Raw genomic sequence first — 20,392 nt, 5'->3', positions numbered from 1 at the left:
GATTCATTGGAGGTCCTCCGGTGCCCCCCAGAGGAGGGGGGCTTAGGAGCCCCCGATTTTGAGCTGTATTGTTTTTAACAAAACAGATTAAGTGGGTCACTCAATGGCTTGACGGAGCCCATCAGGAGGAACTGGACCCATTGGGACTGGCAAAACTACTCTGTCCAGTAGTGGAGATACCCCAACCAGGTGTACTACTGGCAGTGGCCTTAAAGTGTCACTGGCGGGACTCCCATATTGTAACCAGCTTTCCTTATTCACAGATGTACAACTGGCCGCTTGGACGACTGCTATATTAGAAACAGTGGGGGACTGTTATCAGCTGGGAACGCTGATCCTGCTGGAAGACTTAAGGACTCAGTAGGGCTTACCCCCAGGTCAATTTCTAACATACAAAGCATTGGTGTGTACCTTCAGGGACTTCTGTTTGGGTAGCTGGGGCGAACCAGAGTTGCATGCAGTGCTATCATTTCTGGAATCCACAGGCACTGCATGACACCTGGTGAAATGGTTTTATAGGTCGCTAGCGAGAATGGTTTGGAAACCTTTGATGGCAATCCGGGACAGTTGAGGGGCACTGCTAGGGTGGGAGCTCACAGACACTGCGTGGTGTAAGATCTTGGCATACCCAAAGAGAGTCTTCAGGCATATAAGCTGAAATGCAGCCAATTTAATTATGTTCACTTGACCTATTTGACAGCCCACAGAATAAAGATCACCTACGGTGGGCAGCCATGACCCTGCCCCAGATGTACACTACAAGATTGCTGATTTGGTCACATGACCTGGAGCAGCCCCCATCTGCTGCCATTCTGGGAAAGGGTGGTACATACACTTAGTACAACCTAGGCCTCACACTCGCCTGCACCATAGAGACCTGCCTGCTGGGTCGGTTTCCCAGACCTCACGGTGGCACCAAATTCCTGTATCTGGCCCTGCCCAAAAGACATATAGCTATGATGTGGAAATGGGGTAGGACCAGCAATTGAAACTTGGGTGAAGAATGCCACAGTCTGGGCTGCAGCTGAACAGACAGCCCTAATTAGGGAAGATGCCCAATGGTGTACGAAGATGCCCAGTAGCGGGATTGTGGGTGGAGGGGCTAGAGACCTGGGAGCACCCAATGGAGGATGAAGGGGATGATGTAGAGGTGCAGGGTGTGTGAGCTGAGAGAGCTGGAGTTAACTCCCTGAAGATACTGATGAGGAAGAGGACACACACTAGCAGGGATGTCCGGCAACCTGTCTACAGAGAAACACACCACATGGTTGCAGAAATGTGGGTCACTGGAAGTTGTGCCTCCCCCTCACCTCACCTCTCTTTTCTTCCCTCCTCCACCAGTCATCAACTCATAGCTAACACGTCCCTTCCGCTCTCCCCGTATGCCACTATGTGGCCCTATATTTCCCGCTTTCCCGACACCCTGACATTCCCACATCAGATAGGTGGATGGACCCCTGAGACAGTTTGGTTTGACTGTTTTCTTTTTGTTATTTCTATTTAGGCATATTGACCTCTACACATGCCTTTAATGCTACCTATAAATGTCAGTATGTGAAAATATTTGGCCTGGCAAAGATGGTCAAAACACCCCTGGAATGAAAAGAAAGGTGAGGTTGGCTAAAACATGTATAAACAGCCGAAGGAGAAACTGTAGAATAAAGTGCCTTATAGGACACCCCGGTGACATCCGAAGATCAGACGTTTCTGATATTGGGAAGCGATTGGTATGGTCCTACTCATTATTCCTTTTAGTTGAACAAAAATACCCTGCACATTGTAACTGCATACGCTGGTAGAATATTGTTTTCTGTTTCCCTCTGCACACTGCCATATTGCTATGATCGCCTAAATTATGTAGACAAAGATACATTCATGTTTATGTAATGTATACTAAAAATGCCAATACGTTAACAAAAAAAGCATTCTATCTTTGTGAGGCACTCCCTATGTCCAGCGCCACAAGGGTTTGCCATACTAGACTGTACTGGTCCAGGCACAGTGTCAAGACTGATTTGCATATGGCTGGGTCTGAACTGGGGTGGCCAAGTGAGCTAAAGAATGATGATGGATTCAACCCAGATCTGTGACTGGGGGTGAGCGTCTGAAAAGTTCCAGCACTCTGTCCATCATCTCCTTGTGTTTGTATTGCCATACTAGAGGCATAAGATCACTAAACTAACACCATGAACATACCATAACCCAGCCCCTTCTTTGTGATCCTCCATACATTATCTCTTCCTGTCTTTATATGGTATTTCCCTGCTCTTCCAGTTTATCTTAACGTCACCCTCAATCCTTCCCATGGCAGACTTTCACTTCCTTGTTGCCATTTATTTTTCACTCTTGTTATACTGCCCTTGTGAAGATGTCAATGCACCTGCATCTAAAGCAAAGTGATCATTTATAAAACAAAGATACGCATCCCAGTCCCTACAGCACCCCTAACCCCCTGCGATGATGCAAACTGGAGCTGTAGGTGCACTTACTGTCGATGCTGTAGGTGATGACATCATTGATCCCTCTGTCATTGTCTATCGCTGAGACAGTTATCACGGAGGTGCCCTGCAGACATATCAAGGCATGAGAGTGAGAGTTTAACCAAAAAGAATTTATGTGCAGTAAAAAAATAATGTAATGTGTAGCTTGGATGTTGAATGAAAGTGAATGGGGTAGCTGAAAGTGGCTAGGATTGAAACTGTGCTCCAAGACTTGAAATATACCTTCCACTGAGTGAGGTTCAAAGCTGGCCTGGATATCCTGGTGATGTAAGTGGAAAGATACTTTCACACTTCCTTAGGAGGTGCAATACACTAGGGGCGTGATTACGAGCTTGGCGCTCCTCCTGAAGGACTGCCACCGCTGCGCCCACTCGTGGACCACCTAGCTTGTGGTGTACCTGCCCACCGAATTCTGAGTAGAATCCTGGGAGGGCAGGCAGTGCAGCGGCGATTCCGCGGCGGCATCATGCTTTGGCTGAGGATTACAGCCAGCAGTCATGCCACCGTCGTGAGACCGCTGCCACGTTGTGTGCACTGTGTGGCATGCACCATGTTGTGCATGCCACACAGTGCATGCAGGAGCATGGACTTGTGTGGGGGCACAGCTCATGCCCCCTGCTCCCACCCCCATGGGCAGATTTGCCCAGGGGCCCCGTTGCATGTCCCTTTTCCTACCTTTCTGCCCAGCATTTCATGGCAGGCTCACAGCAATGAAATTCTTGGTGGGCCTAATTTGCTTGATGGTTCCAGCATTGTCACCGCCGCAAATTCGGCATCCAATTTGCACCACTATCCTGGATCCTGGCGGTGGCGGCGGTTCTGTGGCAGTCTGACTGCCAAGGTCCTAAAAGAGCGAGTGGATTCCCAGGGGTGGCAGAGGTCGGACCGCCACAGTGAGTATGGAAGTCCCAGGACTACCGTACTACAGTGTCAAAATGTACAAAGCACTTGAATGTCACAATACTGGGTGACAAAATATTGAATGCCAAAATTCTCCTACCACTGTTTTCTCAAGATGACTACATATCAATAATTGTAAATGTACTATTCTTATCTCCACATATATCTACCCTGAAGATATATACTTAACAGTAATCTATACTTGCCTATGTATAGTGACTGTGATGATGTTGCGGTAGAGCGCTCAAAATTGTTGTAGGGCCATGCTCTGCACTAAGAACTTTGGTTGGACTCTTGGAGTAATTAAGCCCTTCCTGGTGGATCACACCAGATCTAATGGCATGTCTCTCTCCATGACAGGAAATGCTGGCTGGCTTCTATGAATTTTAGATTGAATGGGGGTTGTAAATACAATCTAGACAAATATGAAAATTCATCTAAATGTAGACAGAAATTAAAGAAGAATGGCAGCTGAACATGTATTCCACAAGACTATATGAATCCTTCATTACATGCATATTTTGCCATATAGTTATCCAGCAGGTACTTGCCTGCATTCATGGAAACTATACCAGGCATGACATTTTGAAATTCATGTACCAAGAGCCTGGTTGTTCTCTGGTTATGGACACACTCCGGAATCTATCCATAAACCCTCCACCCGGGGAGGATCCTTCCAGTGTAAAACTTGAATCCAATTTTAATACAAGCCAAAGAGAAAAAAGATGTTGTTTTCTCCATGTACCTCTGCACACTTAGGCCATGATTACTCATGGGGGAGCTGTGTTGGCGGTCTCCCCACTGCCCTATAACGAGATGGGAGGTGAGACCGCCACAGCCCGGAAACAGACACTAGGGAGCCCTCGTTCCCTGGAGGGTTTTGCAACAGTGTAGAGCCATCCATATGTTCTGTGGGACCGCCGCGGTCCCATCAGGCATATTAGGAGTTTCCTCTTGGCCAGGGTTTTCATGGCGGTTCCTACTCCAAGTAAACCCTGGTGGCGAGGAAAAAAAGGGGGCCCGAGAGGGCCCCCTATTGCCTCTGCCCCCTGTGGATGCCTACAGGGGGCACAACATGTGCCCCCTGTGTGCATGCAGACCAGTTCCTGAATGGCATGGACTTTTCAGTTCTGCCAAAGTCGGCACTATAGAGATTCGGAAAAAGTACTTGCAATACCATGTGTTGTGATACGTCCTTGTCTGCTTTGTTCAAGTTTGCTGGTATCCTACTCCTGCGCGCACTTTTGATCCAGTAATATCTAGCTCCATCGTGATATTTAATTTGTCGCTAAAATTGGAACAAGCGTCCAACAATCTACCTTCTGGTGGGGCATTTGTCTTTTATACCTGTAACTGTCTGCTTACTTAAATTATTGCTCTTAAGTGTTCCTGCCTGTCTTCTTTCTAGTTTTGCAACCACAACCTAACTAAGATAATCATAATGCAATGTTTTTTCAACTTCCAGGGAGAAGATTTATTTAGTGACTGCTACTCCGTTATTACCCTAGGATGTGTCACAGAGTTGTATATTGTTACACCAATGGTTTCTTGCCCCTGTTTAGCTGCTAGAAAATTCCTTACCTGGCCAGAGTCCTCTAGAACTGAAGCCATATAAGGGGTCCTGAGGAACTGCGGGTTCAGGTCAGGCACATCCACAACATCGATGGAGAGAAAGGTGGTGGTGTTTCTAAAGATGGTCTCGTTGAGGAACATGCCCCCTGTGTCCTGTAACAAGACAAGTGAAAAAGTGAGGCTGAGAGGCCACCAAGAGAGGATTTTGATTTCTTACTGATGGGTCACTCAGTTGCTGATCATTGAGTTCACAGCATTCATTCATCAAGATTTAGACAGCTGCTTGGACAGTGGCACTTGCTTGGTGCTCCTAGGGAAACTACAGAGAGAAAAGCCGACTGTCGCTTCTGATCAACATCTGAAGGAGCCTAATCGGTGCTTCTTCACCTGTTGGAGCAGCCTTTGGCTTTCATCTCTTACTGAGAAGTTAACTGGCTGCTATCACCTGATGCGATGGTCATTCCCTGTCATCACATGACAAACAGACATTTGGTGTTGCTATGCGTTGAAATGACTATTGATTGTGGCCACAAAAAGAAGGTGCAGTTAACTTTCGTCACATGATAGAACGATGGAAATGTCATTGCAACATCATCACATGATGGAGCCCCAATGATTTTCTTTCTTTATCAACACATTTTATTGATTTTTATAATCAATTTTCAAATGTACCAACAAGCTTTGATATGAAGTAATGTAGCAAAATGTAAGCAATGAGCCAATAGGTTACAATACATTCCACTATAGCAATACGTCTATACTCTTGTTCGGCTGATGGGTGCATTTGAACACAGCAAATAAACAGGACTCCCTAGAGTTAGGCTGCTTCTGACTGGCGCCCTCCCAACTCTATCACAGTCCAGCACAGATTAAACTGTGTCGCACATCAGGCGCCACAGCTGGGCGACAAGAGTGGGCTTTTGCTATAGTTCTACAGGGACTCAAGTACTATGTGGGATCGACAAGGGGAAGATAAATAGATGTGAGAAGGTGGGTGACTGTCCTGCTGCGATCGGCAGGCAGACTCATGTGCCCTGTGGCATTGTAGTACTGTGACCCTTGTGTAAAATTGTGTTCAAACTTCTACAATATGATCAACCTTGGGTAGAGATAGGTCAGCAAGACAACAACTGGCTGCAAACAACCTAGAAAAGTGTGCTTTTCCACCTAGGTGACTCCTGGGTGTTCTTCCTAGGTGACTTGTGTGCCTTTCACCCGCATGCTTCACTTACATTCTACACCAGGAGCTTGGGATGGGATGGAGTTTGCCGAGGATACTGGTAAGTTGGCGCCCCTGATCCTGTGGGGTTCCACCTGGGCAAAACCACATGCTTCACTGAACAGAGAGATTATTAATGATTGCCTTGCATGGGAGAGATGCATGAAAATTCCCTGGTTTGATTACATTAAAACTGAAATAACTAAACTAGGTAGGCCGACCCTTTTTACCAAGCCTTCTTTCTTTCGAAAAAGAGGATATTTCGTGGGTTAAATCTGCATTTAAGGAAACATCGAAAGCCCTTACGTAGAATCACGAATGCAAAAAATGGTCAATCAAAGAATATACAGAGATTCAAACTTCTCCATCCTGGTAACCATACCTACAGTGGATTGATGGTTCTTAGGACAGTCTACTGCTCACTAGGTTTAGGTTAGGTTTTGTGAGGTGGCATCTCGGTTTCCCCCTCGGCCAATTACAGCCCTCAAAAGTCTTGATATGCCCATGTGATGAGTCCTCTTCACAAAGCCTGTTGCATTCGACTTTCTTTTGTACATTTTTTTTACTGATCTCACTAAAAGGTTTTTAATTACGATTTTACGAAAGCAGGGGTTTAGAATCTCAAGAGTAGCTCTTAGGAACTTGCAACAACTTCCCTCTTCATCTAACAGTGCCAGCATTTGTTCTTTTCTTAAATACGTAATTAGTAGAAGGAAGTTATTAATGTTTTACCAGAAAGGCCATATTCTATAATGGAAGTTATGTGCACTTTATTGAACCAATTTTGTATCTAAACACTACGTTCTGTCCTTTATATGTATTACCTAACCAAAGTAATGGGGATTCCGCTGAATGCGCGAAAAATCAAGAGTCCTGTCCAAAGAAAAGAAAATTCTATTCTTGAGTCCCCTCACTCACCCAGGGTTGCCCCTAGGTGACATGCTTCATCATTGGGGCCATCCCAAACAGCTGCTGCTTGGGGCGTGCTGCGACTGGCGGCACTACGTAGGAGCACTTTTTTGTGAGAATCCCAATTCCTTTGGTTAGTTTTTTTAGATCTGACATTTACAGATTTTTTGTGAACTACATGTACATTGGAGGGTGAACCTAACCAGTACCTCCATCTCACCCCTTTTTTGATTGTCTTTATATGTATTACCTGTTATGTAGGGTAGCTGTGTCTGTGTTATTTATTGTTTTTGACTCGTGACCTAATTCATTTAACTGTGGAGAATTGCTTCTTGTTGGTGTTTATCAAAATTGTTTTTTTACTTTTTTTTTATATTATCGAAAGTGCTGGATTGCAATATTTTTTATGTGTGATTTTATGGTCACATTTGTGTCCAAAATCAAGCTTTTTGATGGATTGATTGAACTCAGTTAATATTGAAATTAATCTTCTGGTGGTTTGATTTTAAGAAGCAACAGAAACAGGCTTCCATTTCATTGGAATTCTGGAATGATGGGAGCGACCCAATGCGGAACTCTGACATCAGCCTTCTTTTCAGTAGAAAATATTCATGGGGCATTGATACTCCCTCCAATCCATTCTGCACTGATGATATTAGTTGTACATAAGGAAATCAGACAACTCTATTCTACAACTCTTAGAGCTCTGACAAATTTAAGGCCAGTTTTGTCTGGGTTTAAAATTCAGTGGGACAAATTTAAATCTAAACTATACACAAAAAGTGAATGGAGGCCTGGACCATGAATGGCTATGTCATCAAATTGATACAGAGGGATTTGTCTACTTTGGGAATCTTTGTAACCAGAGATGGAAGGAGACTCAATGAGGGAAACTTGGGAACACTGACTGATCGCTTCGTTTGGCGGCAGAACAATGGGTGGAAACCTCTGCAATCGCTCGTTGGTAGAGCTCTGCTTTAGGACAGTCCCAAATTCCTCAATATAATTCAAAATGGCACTTATGGAATGCTGATGTTTTTTTAAAAAAAGATAGGTAGATTACTACGTCGTTTTTAGGGGACCCGGGTACACCCCGTGCTTAACTTCAGCTGGTGGTTGTAGGCGGGGCCCACCGGCACTCATTTTTGGGGACTGCACTTATTTTTCTCTTTCCTAAGATCAAAAGAGGGAAAAACAAACAAAGGGGGAAGAAGGAGAAAGAGAACGGTGGAAGACCTTCACAAAGGGAAGAAGCAAGAACCTGCAAGAGATAGAAAAAGGGGGCTAGGGGGAATTAAAGGGATCTGAGGTGGATCCTAGTCTAACAGCCTTGGTATTCGGCGCACTGACATGTAATAGCAACGGCCGCGGCTTCTTAACAGAGCTTTGGACATTGGCCCTCATTCTTTTACAAATTAGCCACTAGGTACACCCAGCTTATCAGTGAATACACTATTCAGGGGGTATATAATGTAAAATTTGCTTTTTCTAACATACGCAATTACTACTTGCTGGTGCAACTGATAGTGATTGATAAACAAGCCTCCGAACAACAGGAATTTCACTATCTGTGAAGAAACTCACATAGGTTTCGCATTTGGGGATAGGTTAATGATCAACCTGTCATCAACAGCAGTGCCAGGTATATAAGCCTGGTAGAATGCAAATAAAGAAATGGCATGGAATGGAATGGGCAACTCTCCAGAGAGACCCCCTGGTGGATTGGAACCTACATAAAACAGGCTGGAGATTTTCAGGGGTGCCGGAAATGGGAATTATTAGGTGTCTCGAAAATATGGGACATATGTGGAAGAAAGGCAATGCTGATGTTCATTGACATATGTCAGGAATATGAGTCAGGTACACTAGATCCCAGATCTTCAGATACTTACCACTAAGACATAATCTGGAGAAAGATGTTGAGCTAGGTACGTTGCTGCCTGATTATATATACCTACGGAATGGCTTATTTATAAGAAACGTGACATCCATAGTGGTATCTCTCACGTACAAAACACTCACTAATATTGCTTGTCACTCTCTTGCCAGATTGAAAGGTAAACATGCAAATAAAATCAGTGAGATTGATGAGAAATAGTCCATGTTCTATGTAACAATACGCAGGTCGTACTCTTCCTGGACAGTGTCCGCCTCCCTTGACTCACGGAAGAGGGATGAGAGTTGCTCCAGGGCACAATTACCCAGGTCATTTCCAACTTGCCCTACCATAATTCCCCTTGGGAAGACGGATTTCCTGCTGAATTCTACAGGTGGACTAAACCTAAGATAATTAATCTCCTCTACGAGACCTTTGCAGAGGTCGATTGTGTGGGATTCCTGGGTCTCCTCTCTAACTCGGCCCTGATCTCGGTCCTCCCCAAACTTGGGAAAGCCTCCCTCCTCTCCGGTAGTTACCACGACATTTCCCTCCTCAATGGGGATGCTAAAATTTTGGCCAGCATCCTTGTTAAACGCCTTAAGAAGGTCCTCCCCTCCCTCATCCACCACTCTTTTTTTTTTATATAACTCTTTTTATTAACAAACATCGGCAAAGCATACATTACAGAGGATCCGGCGAGTAGGTTATCACATGACATGTTGATAGAAGGATATACATATATTGTAGTAGCTGGGAACGTTATGGGGAGATGGGGTCTTCGTGATCATTGTTACAGGTGGTGCACAAATTTCCCCTCTGTAGCTATTCCACGGACCCCAGATTTGTGACCATTTCTTAGGGCATCCCCTCACCAGAAATACGTTTTTTTCTCTAAACATGCACCAGTCCAGGTGTTCCTCCCAATCCTCTAGGGTGGGCGGACGTGTCGCTCCCCATAGCTGAGCAATATTGCGTTTGGCCACCATGAATCCCAAAGAGGCCCACCGAGTATGCGCGGTATTTAAAATCTGTAGGCTCCCATATGTTTAGCAGGCATCTCCGCGCCTCCGGTCGGAGAGTAGTGCGCAATACCCTGCTGATGGTGTCATGTATTTGGCGCCAATACAAACTTATGTGTGTACACTCCCAGATAATGTGCATATAGGTGCCAACCTGTCCGCATTGTCTCCTACATTCCCCCGTGTCAGTCCACCCCATGTGCACCAGTCTGGGCCCGTTAAGTATGTTCTATGAAGAATTTTTAATTGAACCAGCCGCAGACATGCTGGAATAGCCACCACTCTGGGAGAGGATACCGCCAACTGCCAGTCCTCATCATCCATTTCTATCCCGTCTTGCACCTATTTGTCCCTTAGTGACTGGAGAGGATCTGCCATATGGTTGATCAGCTTTTTATATATTAGAGAGATCGTTTTCTTGGGAGGTAACTATCGAGGACCCTGTCTTCCAGCGGCGAAGCCTCTGGGGGGGATGTCTCCTTGGGTAGCGAGGACTGGAGCGAGTGATGAACCTGCATACAACGGAAGTATTCCGCGTCCGTCAGCTGGTATTCCGTTTGAAGTTCTTTGAACGACTTAATCTTACCCTTCCCCCACATAATCTTAACAGCTGAAATTCCGATAAGGTCCCACCTGTCGAAGCCCTTCGTTTTCCGAAGATCGCCCAGTTTCTCTGAGTCCCACAAGGGGGTGGCTACGGTCAACTTGTTTCTCCAGCCCAGAGAGCCTGTGGTATTTTGCCAAATTTGGACTGAGTGTTTTGTGGGGCCCGTGAATCGAAATCTCTGGGGACGGGAATAAAGAGCTCTGTTGTATTTCCCGCCTGGTAGGATCCACTTGTCCATGGCATAGCCCAGATCATCGACGCGACCGAAGGTACCATGGTTTATGGCCGCCATCCACCACTCTTAAGTGGGGTTTGTTCCCAGCCACTCATCTCGCAACCACCTGCAGGCCTTTGCTTATGCAGTATGGTGAGCAGTGGACTTGCCGGAGGAGGCCTTGGTTCTGTATTTGGATGCTAAGAAGGCCTTTGACAGGATAGAGTGAGACTACCTGTTCACAGTGCTCCAGAAATTCATCCACGACGCAGACTTTAGCTCCAAAGTCTATTGGTGTATGACTCCCTCATGGCACAGGTAAATTGTGGTGACTTTCTCTCTGGCCCCTCCTGGTTCGTCGGAGAGCATGGCATGACTGCCCTCTCTCCCCTTTGCTCTTTCTCCTCACCATAGAGTCACTGGCAATGGCCTTTCATCTGTCGGATCAGATGGTGGGCATCGCTACCCCCGGTGGACCCTCCATACTATAATTGTATGCAGAAGATATTCTGCTTACTCTCTTGGCCTGCCCTCTTCCAACCCCGTGGTTCTGGAGACTATTGAAGCTTTTGCAGCCATATCTGATTATAAAGTCAACTGGAGTAAGAGCGAAGAACACCAGCTCACAAGAGTTACCAACTGTCCTGCCATCGCTGGACTCCCATTCCAATAGAAGACTGCCTGGACATCTATGTCAATAGGGGCCTGTCAATAGGGGCCTGGAGCGCATGATAAAGGACAACCTCAACCCACTCATGGGGCACATGCGGCTCGACTTTGGCAAGTGGTCGCACCTGAACCTGTCCCTTTGGGGCTGCATGCAAGTGGTGAAAATGGTGACCCTCCCACGCTTTACCTACATTCTGTGCATGCTCCCCCTGCTGACGCCTCTCTCGAAACTCCAACAAGTGGACATGGCCATCAAGACCTTCGTCTGGGGTCGGTGAGACCCCATTTAGCCATTAAGAAAAATATCGCTCATAGGTCCACAGGGAGGCCTTGGCCTCTCGTCTGTGGAGCACTACTGTATGGCTCGCCACCTAAAGCAGTTGACATTGATACATTCCCGAGTTCAGGATCCCCCATTATGAGTGATGATTGAAAATCACTCGTCCATGGCTCGCCTGGGCTGCTTTCCCTCTACTTACCTGTGCCCGCTGGGGCTAGAGCCCTGAACTCAATGGTCCAGGTAATGTACAGAACCTGGGTGTGAGCCCACAAGCTCCTCTTGTTGGATGCCTACCTTCATAACAAAGCACCCATATGGCATAACTATGGCATCTGCATTGGAAGAGACGTGCTTGAATGGCCTCCCTGGCACGCATCTGACATACATACATTGTTGCACCTACTCTCTCAGGGTGAACTCAAGTCCTTTGAGGTGTTGGGGGAAGATTTCGGACTGCCAAAAACCCTTCATGGGCGCTGTATTCAACTGTGCCACTGTCTAGCAAGCAGACTAGGCCAGCGACCCTGGTCTGGCCCCTGATCTCCTGTGGTTGCGTACATTAATACATGGGGCCGGTTTAAGGGCGCGATGCCTGGGCTGTGTAACCTTCTGATCCAACAATCTAGACTCACAGTCTCAAGTGGAGCACCTCAGTGAGGTCTGGCAGACCAGTCTCCAGTTGGTATACGAGGATGAGGGCTGGGTGGTAATACTGGAGTCCCTAGGAGGGGGGACCCGAGGGGCCCGGATGAAGTACAGTCTTTTTACAATCCTGCAGGGCTGGCATTGAACGCCAGAACAGCTCGGCACTGCAGGCCTGTTGACCCACTCCTGCTGTTGAAGGGGGGAACATGCGTCCTGTGACGTTGTTCACCGTCTCGCAGAATGCTCCACAGTCCATCCTTTCTGGACTGCAGTAGGGTCCACATTGGGGTAGACCATCGATATACCAACCCCACTATCGAGTTTGCTGCTCCTCCTGGTCCTGCATGACCTGGTGAATCTCCCCAGCTAACACACCATGTTCACCGCGTCCTCCCCACCGCTCTCACAACGGCCCAAATCAGTATACTTCATCATTGGCGATCACCGTATGTCCCAACCCACAGGGAATGACTCACTGCCATGTTCAAGACTACCTCCTACGAGAAGATGATCTATAAACTGATGGATAGGGATGATGAGTTGCTCCTTATTTGGTCCCCCCTACCTAGAAGAAAACTGCCCTTCTTGGCCACCCTCCCTGCATTTTGCTTGCCCAGCACCCTTCCCTTTTCTCTCTCCCATGCTCCCTCTCCCCGACCCTCCGACCCTCTTCCCTGGCTTTTTGCTTACTTGTTACACTGGTTCTGCCTCCCCCACCTCCCTATTCTCGGGTTCACATGTATCACACTTGACAACTGTTTCACTCTCCAATACTTTTGCTTCTTATATTCTGCTTTGTTTTCATTGGCATTTGTGAATTCAATAAAAATAATTTCAACACAAAGAACTAGGCCATGTTTTGTCCTGAGATGTTATCATAGAGGCGGGATTTAGATTGAGTAAACTGAAAATTCCACTTAGAGTGTAGTAGTCCAGCTAAGGTCATTTGTCAGTCTGTCTGAGAGTTGCAGTCAGGAGAACACCTTTTCACAGCAATGTTCTGACGTGTACCTCCTTTGCATGGGTGTTATGAGGCAACTACATGTGACATGGGCACCCCACAGGAGATCAACTCGATGCAACCCTTTTGTGAATATTGGAACTGCTGGAAGTCTCAAACTACCATAATATTTTTGTAGGGCTTGCTTTAGTTCTGGGATGGCGAGAATAGCCCAGAAACAGGGCAGTCAGATGATCCCACAGTAGGACCATTGTGTGGATATTTGGATGGGTCTAAGGAGGCAGAGAGGGGCATACAAGAGTATGTTTTTTCCAAAAGTTTGACACTTGTTGAAGACAATGGGGTTGTCGTTGTTTAACTTAAAACACTGTGGAGACAATATTGACACCGAACAGCAAACTTTGATGAACTATTGACGTTATGTATGGCAATAAGCATCATGATTTTGAAAATGCGAATTTGATACTGCTTCAGATATCCTTGGTGGAGAAACAACCTTGTGAATGAAGGTATATAGCTTTGTTTAGAATGTTTTTTTGGGACATGGGGAGAATAGAAGCAAATAAATAATAAAGAGAAAATTAATACGAATATTGTCATTTTAGTATTCTATACCTTGCTTGTTATTACAGCATTTAGCCAACTGGTAACTCTATTGTGCTTATCTATACCTATGCAACTAGCAGCAAGTTGTATCTATGATATTGCCCTGTGCCACTTGGTGTAAGACATATCTATAGGAATGAGGCAACATGCCCTCCCTCTACCAAGTCCACAGGTATAAGGATGCATTGTATCACAGTGGCCCAAAGTCTGTTGGTAACTGTAAGAAACTGGCTCTATATATACCAGACCAAAATGAGGTATAGTGTGTATAGAGTCCAAGTGTCCCCAGAGGTAGGCAGAGGTTAAAGTTAGATAGAACCTTACTCTCTTATAGTGGTAGCTTGGTCGAGCAGTAAGGCGGTATCAGAGGACAGTGTTAAGCATTTGATGTACCCACTCAGTCAGCAAATGAATTCACACACCCAAGAACTGAACTCTAGGCCAATTGTTGTTGTATAAAAATATACTGTTGTTTATTTTTAGAACCAAACAAGCCTGGTACAGGTAAGCATTGAATACTTTTCAGTAATAAGTTACTGGATATAGAACAGTTGAAAAATGCAATAGGAATTGTACTTTGTTTGATTTACAGGGGAGCAATAGTATGCAACACTTAGCAAATACAGTACATTGGAAAGAATAGGCTTTTTCTGTAAATTGCAGGTAAATTACTTTTTACGTTACTTTTCTAACTCATTGCTGGATACCTAGATTCAGCACTGGGACATTTCCTAGAAAAAGGTGAGTAATTACGTTTTGGTTATTCGCATGATTTTTAAAGAATATTTTCAGTTTTCACAACTCCACACTAAGAAACTTTTTGGAGCAGTACATTGAATTGAATGGGCTTCGACAGTAAATTGCAGGTAAGTTACTTTTCACTTTACTTTTCTAACTCCGTGCTGGATACCTAGATTCAGCAATGGGACATTTCCTGCAAACAGGTAAGTAAACACATTTTGGTTATTTGTGCGATTTGTAAAGAATATTTTTAGGTTTCAAAACTCCACACAGAAACTTTTTGGAGAAAAAGTGTCAATGTTATCCTATGGGAGGAAAACAGGTTAACGGTTCACAGGTAAGTAATCGACTGTGGGAGTTAAGGTTCTGGGGTTAGACTCAGGGGTCTCCCAGGGTTAGCGATGCACTGTTGTTGCACCCTGAGCGGCACAAGGGCGGCCGGGTGCAGAGTTTTGAGGCCCAACGTTATCCAATGGGGGATAGGGGGCCTCCGGTTGGTGGCTGCTGGCAAGCAGGCCACTGGGTTGTGGGAGCAAAGCTCCTAGGGTTTAGCTCAGGGCAAGTTGGGGGCCAAAGTAGCACCAAAGGTGCACCCTCAGCGGCACTGGGGCGGGTGCTGTTTTGAGGTCGGGTGCCCTGTTGTTTTCAATGGAGAACCTCCGGAACAAAGAAACACTGCAGGCTCGGGGACGAGGATCTTCTGGTTGCGACCACTACTTCGAGGGGTAAGTTGGGAGGTCTTGGGTTGGTTAGGCACCGTTGGTTTGGGCACACAAGGCCGTGGGGCGTCTGATGCAGCAGTGCCTTGTGACGTCGGATTTTCTTACCCACTCTGGTCGCGGTAGGGGGGTCCTCTGGATTGAGGCTGCAGGCGTCGTCTAGAGGCTTGAGGCTGGTCAGGGGTCACCGGATCTCGGGTCAGGATTGCTGGGGGGACCACCTCGTGGTGTTTTTCCACTCAAGCTCGGGCCGGGTTCGGCGAGTACAGAGTGGGCTGGATTCGGGGTCTCTGGCTGGCACTAGAAGCTGCAGTTTAAACACGTCCGGTGTTCACAGGAGAAACAGTCTGGGAAGTGAAGGCAGGCAGGTCCTCCGGGGTTTGTGAGGTTGCTGGCTGCTGGACAAGCCGGGATTTTGCAGGAGCAGGTTCGAGGGGAGACAGGCCTGTAGGGCTGGGGCCAAGTCAGTGGGCCTCGTCCTCTTGTTAGCTCTGCACGGCTCTTCGTCCTTCTTCTTATCTTCTTTTCTTGCTGTTTCTGGATCTCAGGAAGGAATCTTCAGGGTGCTCCCTAAATACTAAGTTTATGGGCGTTACAGGTAGGTAAAGGGCAGGGACCAATGGGTCCCTTCCCTGGGATTTGTACACCCCCTATTCTGCCACTCTCCAGTGGGAGGGGGGCAGGAGCCTATCCCTGGTTGGCTGAATCCCCCCATCCTCAAGATGGCAGGGATTCGAGGTTGTGCTTCACCTCGCCTCCGCACCTGAGGGGTGCGGTTGGCAGAGGTGGCCACACCGCTTTTCCTCACTTGTCTTTCCCGCCAGTTCTCCCGCCCAAAGTGGGGGGTAGAACCAGTGGGAACCAGTTGCTGAAAGCAGCAAATGGTCTGGAGAGGCTCACAAAGGCGGCATGCCTTTGAAGCTTCTCCTTCATGAACCCTGCCCATCCTGTTCGAGGAGGCTTGGCACCACATCCCAGGATGTGCATTGTTTCAGGCCCCTTAGAGCAACAAGCTCTCGACCCAGGGGTCCAGAAACATGTCTGGTGGTGGCAGCCTAAGCAGCCACTCAGGCAGGTCACTAGAAGTTGGTCGAGTTTCAGGGGGCATCTCTAAGATGCCCTCTGTTGTGCATTTTACACTAAATCCCACACTGGCATCAGTTTGGGTTTAATGTGCTTAGAAGTTTGATACCAAACTTCCCAGTCTTCAGTGTAGCCATTATGGTGCTGTGGAGTTCATAATGACAAACTCACAGCACTAAATACTCTTAATGGCAGCACTGCACTTACAGTGCCCAGGAATGGACTTGGGCACTGTAGGGGTACAGGGCTCATGCACCTGTACCCTAACCACTGGCATAGGGCACCAGGCTAGAGGGGTGACTGATGTATGCCAGGGCAGTGGTTTGTGGGCATGGCACACAGGGATGTGTGCCATGTCGACTCTTCACTTTGTTCTGCACCAAGGCACTCAGTCTGCAAAGGCAGTGTGTGAGTGTCAGGGTACAGGGCTTCTGTGGGTGGAACAATAAGTGCTGCAGCCCTTAGAGGCCTTCTCTGGTCACAGTGCCCCGGGTACCTGTGATACCATTTACCAGGGGCTAACATGTGGCCAGAGATGCCAATTGGGTTTAAGCTTCAATGCAGTTTTGGGAAGGAACATAGGTCCTGGGTACCTGATTAGCAGGAGCCCAGGGCACACTCAGTCAAAGAACATCAGCAATTCAGCAAAAAGTGGGGGAATACCATGCAAGAAAGAGGGCACTTTCTCACAGTAACCTACTCCAAGAGTTACACGACATTCACTAGAGGCCTCTTGGACCCTATTGTTTTACTCAACTGAGGAATAGAAGGCCCTGGTCTATCTAACATCTAGGTCTAGGATGAGCCTTACCGTAGCTCTAATCTTCAGCTGGTAGAAGATGCTCTTGCTGTTGTAATTCAATGTACCGTTCAAGATCACACTACCATTGGCCAGGATGTAGAACAGGTGGCGATTCTCCGCATTGTTTGGAGTGACCTGAAAGGGGGCAAGGTAAGAATAAAGATAATTACTTCAAATTCTGAGAACCAAAATCGAACACAGCCAAGGTGAGCAGAGTACCCAAGACACTAAGGCACCCCAGTACCAATGACACCCAGAGGACTAAGGAAGCCCTGTACAGAAATGTAATCTAGCAGTAGCCTAAACAAGTAACAAGAAGTAAAGAACCAGAGATGTTTACTGGTCATGCTTGTAGCACCACGTTTGATTCATCTGTTGGGCAGAGGTGGCAAGGCCTATAGGAAAATTAGGAACATGGTGCCTGAGAACGTTTGGACTGGCGGAAGCCGGGTTGTCACGTCAGCTGAGCCTAACCTGTGACAGATCTGCTCAATCCTTCCACTTGTACAGAGTTACTCATGTGTTGTGGAATCTCCCACTTTCTTTACAGACCTTCCCTATCCTCTCATCATGGCAAACAGAGTATTATCCATTGGCATGGCAGAGTACTTTACGACTGCCAAGCTGAGGGCACTCCACTAGCCATATTTAAATGTCTCCATCAGGCTAGCAGATATAGCTAGCATTTTCAGAAACCGCCATCACATTGGTTTCTGGAAATGCATTAATAGCTTCATGGCCAGCTCTGTGAGCATGACGGAGCCATACGTCAAACTTTCAAGTTTAGTCTATTTTCAAAAACAAAACCTCGAAGCGGGATTTTGATTTGAAAATAAAATACAAAAATTCCCCATATTGCCAGGGGTTTCCTGTTGGTGACAAATAATTAAAACTGACCTCTATGTCTGCCCATCTAAGTTAAGTGGGTGGAAATAGAGGACGACCTCCATCAGGCTATCAGAGGGGTGTAACCACAGCAGAGACGGAGTAGTCTCTGCCATTGTTACACAAAAGTTCCATCAGGATTTAGATCGGGCGGGCGGGCGGGCGGGCGGGCGGACCATTATGTTGGGAACAGAGTACCCTTTCGTATCTGGATCTCCTCTCTCTGGAAGCCCACTAAAAGAGCATCCAAACAGAATCCACTCACCTCATAGATGGCGTATGTAACAGGAACAAACTTCTCATCAGCATCTGAAGCACTGACAGTAAAAATGACAGTCCCATTTTTCTGGTTCTGGAATAGGAAGGCAAAATAAGAATGACACAGAGAGTGACAACCAATATGGACATGTGACCCCTTCTACACTAAAATGAAGACACAAGCAAGCCAACCTTCTCACCTGTGTCCAGTCTGACAATAAATAATCTGCTTTCTAAGTGCTCAGAGTTGTTTTCAGTAAGGGTGGAGGGTGTTCTATAAATGCCTGTAAAGCTCAAGAGAGATACACATCCTTAAGCCCTGTCTGCCTTGAGAAGTTGCCTTATCCAAGTAGGTCTTGGGAGGAAAATAAATGCACCAGAGGCAGCAGGTACTAGCAGAAGGATGTTCCATGTTCCCCTTGTGTGGAGGTGCATTGTTAAACTACTTCCTTCGGTGGACTCTTGAATCACTGATTACATTTTAAGCGGTTAAAGAATTGTTGTAAGCCAAAAGCAAATCAGCATCTGCAATTGTGAAATGAGTAGTTGGATTAAGCAGTAAACATTAGTTCTTAGTGTTTTCATCGGTTATGAAATTATGAAATTCTAAAACGTTAGAAGAGTCAGTTTCCCTAATTTTTCATGTCTGTATGTATGTATGCATGTATGTATGTATTTCTAGGACAAGCATAACGTCAATGAGTAATACATGATAAAGTTGGGTGGTGGATTGTTAACGCATTATTGTTTTTAAAGAGGTTAGGCTTCATCTCTTTCCTATATTGAAGCAGTGTTAGGGTAGCCCTGATGCATACGGGGATATTGTTCCATATCTTCGATGCATAGAAGGAAAAGGCCTGCAGTCATTTTATACTTCCTAGTTTGCAGTCTGATGGTGTCCTGGCTACAGGTATGTCGAGAACCACCTGATATGATGAGCTTTTCTGCAAGGTAAGCAGGGGTGATGTTCATGATAGCTTTGTAAATGATGCAGCTGGTTCTGAAGATGGTGTGGGCAGGCAAGGGGAGCCGATGGAGATTCATCAAGATGAGGGTGATGTGAACGTATTCTTCAGGGCCTGGATGAGACGGGATGCAGCATCTAGGATGCCCCTAAGGGTTGCGAGTGTGGAGTCTGAGAAGGCACGTAGTAAGGCATTACCACCATCCTGATGCGAGAGTATGAGAGCTTGAGCAGCAGTTCTGTAGTCATTTTCTGGACAAAGCCGTTTGACTTTCTTTAGAACTGAAAGGCAATAATTGATTTTTTGACCATGTGTTCCTTGATGGTAAGGTTGGGTACCAGATTAAATCCACATGACTTGGCATTTGTTGAAATTTGGGGTTTGAAGCCATCAAGGTTCATGTCATTGAGTCTGGTTTGTACTGTATTTTGTTTGTTGTTCTCGGCAAATAACAGAAATTCTGCCTTGGTTGGGTTGAGCTTTAATTAGGCATGTACCCATTAGACCCTTGATGCATGAACACTGGGCCACTTGTGATCAGGTGGAGAGGTATCCAACCTGAGGATGGATACTTCTAAGCCTGACTTGTAATCATTCACTTGGACAGAGTGTGTCAGGCTCAGTCTTTATCTATGAGGTCCTTTGGTGTGCCTGCAGGGTGACCTGAAAACCCTCCTCATCACCTCTTGAGAAAGACGTCCATGCCAACCCACCCAGATTCCCCATTTAGGGCAAAAAGCTGGCAAGTCAACATCTGTGGACAATTTCTGCTTTCTGCCAAAGGCTAGGTTCAAGACACTTGACTCAGGCACACTGATGCCCAGTAATTTATACTCGTACCTCAAACCCTTCACTACAACTTCAATACCTGTCCTATACTTTCAAAGATGCCTCTGCTCTATCAACCAATTACACTTCTCCCCCATTTCCCAAGCATAATTCCCAAAATGCAGCATTT

General features: G+C 46.4%; 1 protein-coding gene across 1 annotated transcript in view; it reads right to left on the bottom strand.

Annotated features, from left to right (window-relative positions):
• The window catches only part of CDHR2 (cadherin related family member 2), a 284,644-nt gene that overhangs the window by 129,887 nt on the left and 134,365 nt on the right, over positions 1–20,392 (bottom strand). Inside the window, exons 7-10 of the mRNA XM_085618291.1 lie at positions 18,477–18,563; positions 17,336–17,461; positions 4,983–5,126; positions 2,490–2,565 (exon numbers count right to left, since the gene is read on the bottom strand). Of these exons, the coding sequence (XP_085474417.1) occupies positions 2,490–2,565; positions 4,983–5,126; positions 17,336–17,461; positions 18,477–18,563 (433 nt within the window). The remainder of the gene's footprint in view (positions 1–2,489; positions 2,566–4,982; positions 5,127–17,335; positions 17,462–18,476; positions 18,564–20,392) is intronic.

Source organism: Triturus cristatus, chromosome 7 (assembly GCF_964204655.1).
Source record: "Triturus cristatus chromosome 7, aTriCri1.1, whole genome shotgun sequence".
Lineage (NCBI taxonomy): Eukaryota > Metazoa > Chordata > Amphibia > Caudata > Salamandridae > Triturus > Triturus cristatus.
The sequence above is the reverse complement of the archived record's forward strand: the minus strand, read 5'-3'. Positions and strand labels throughout refer to the sequence as shown.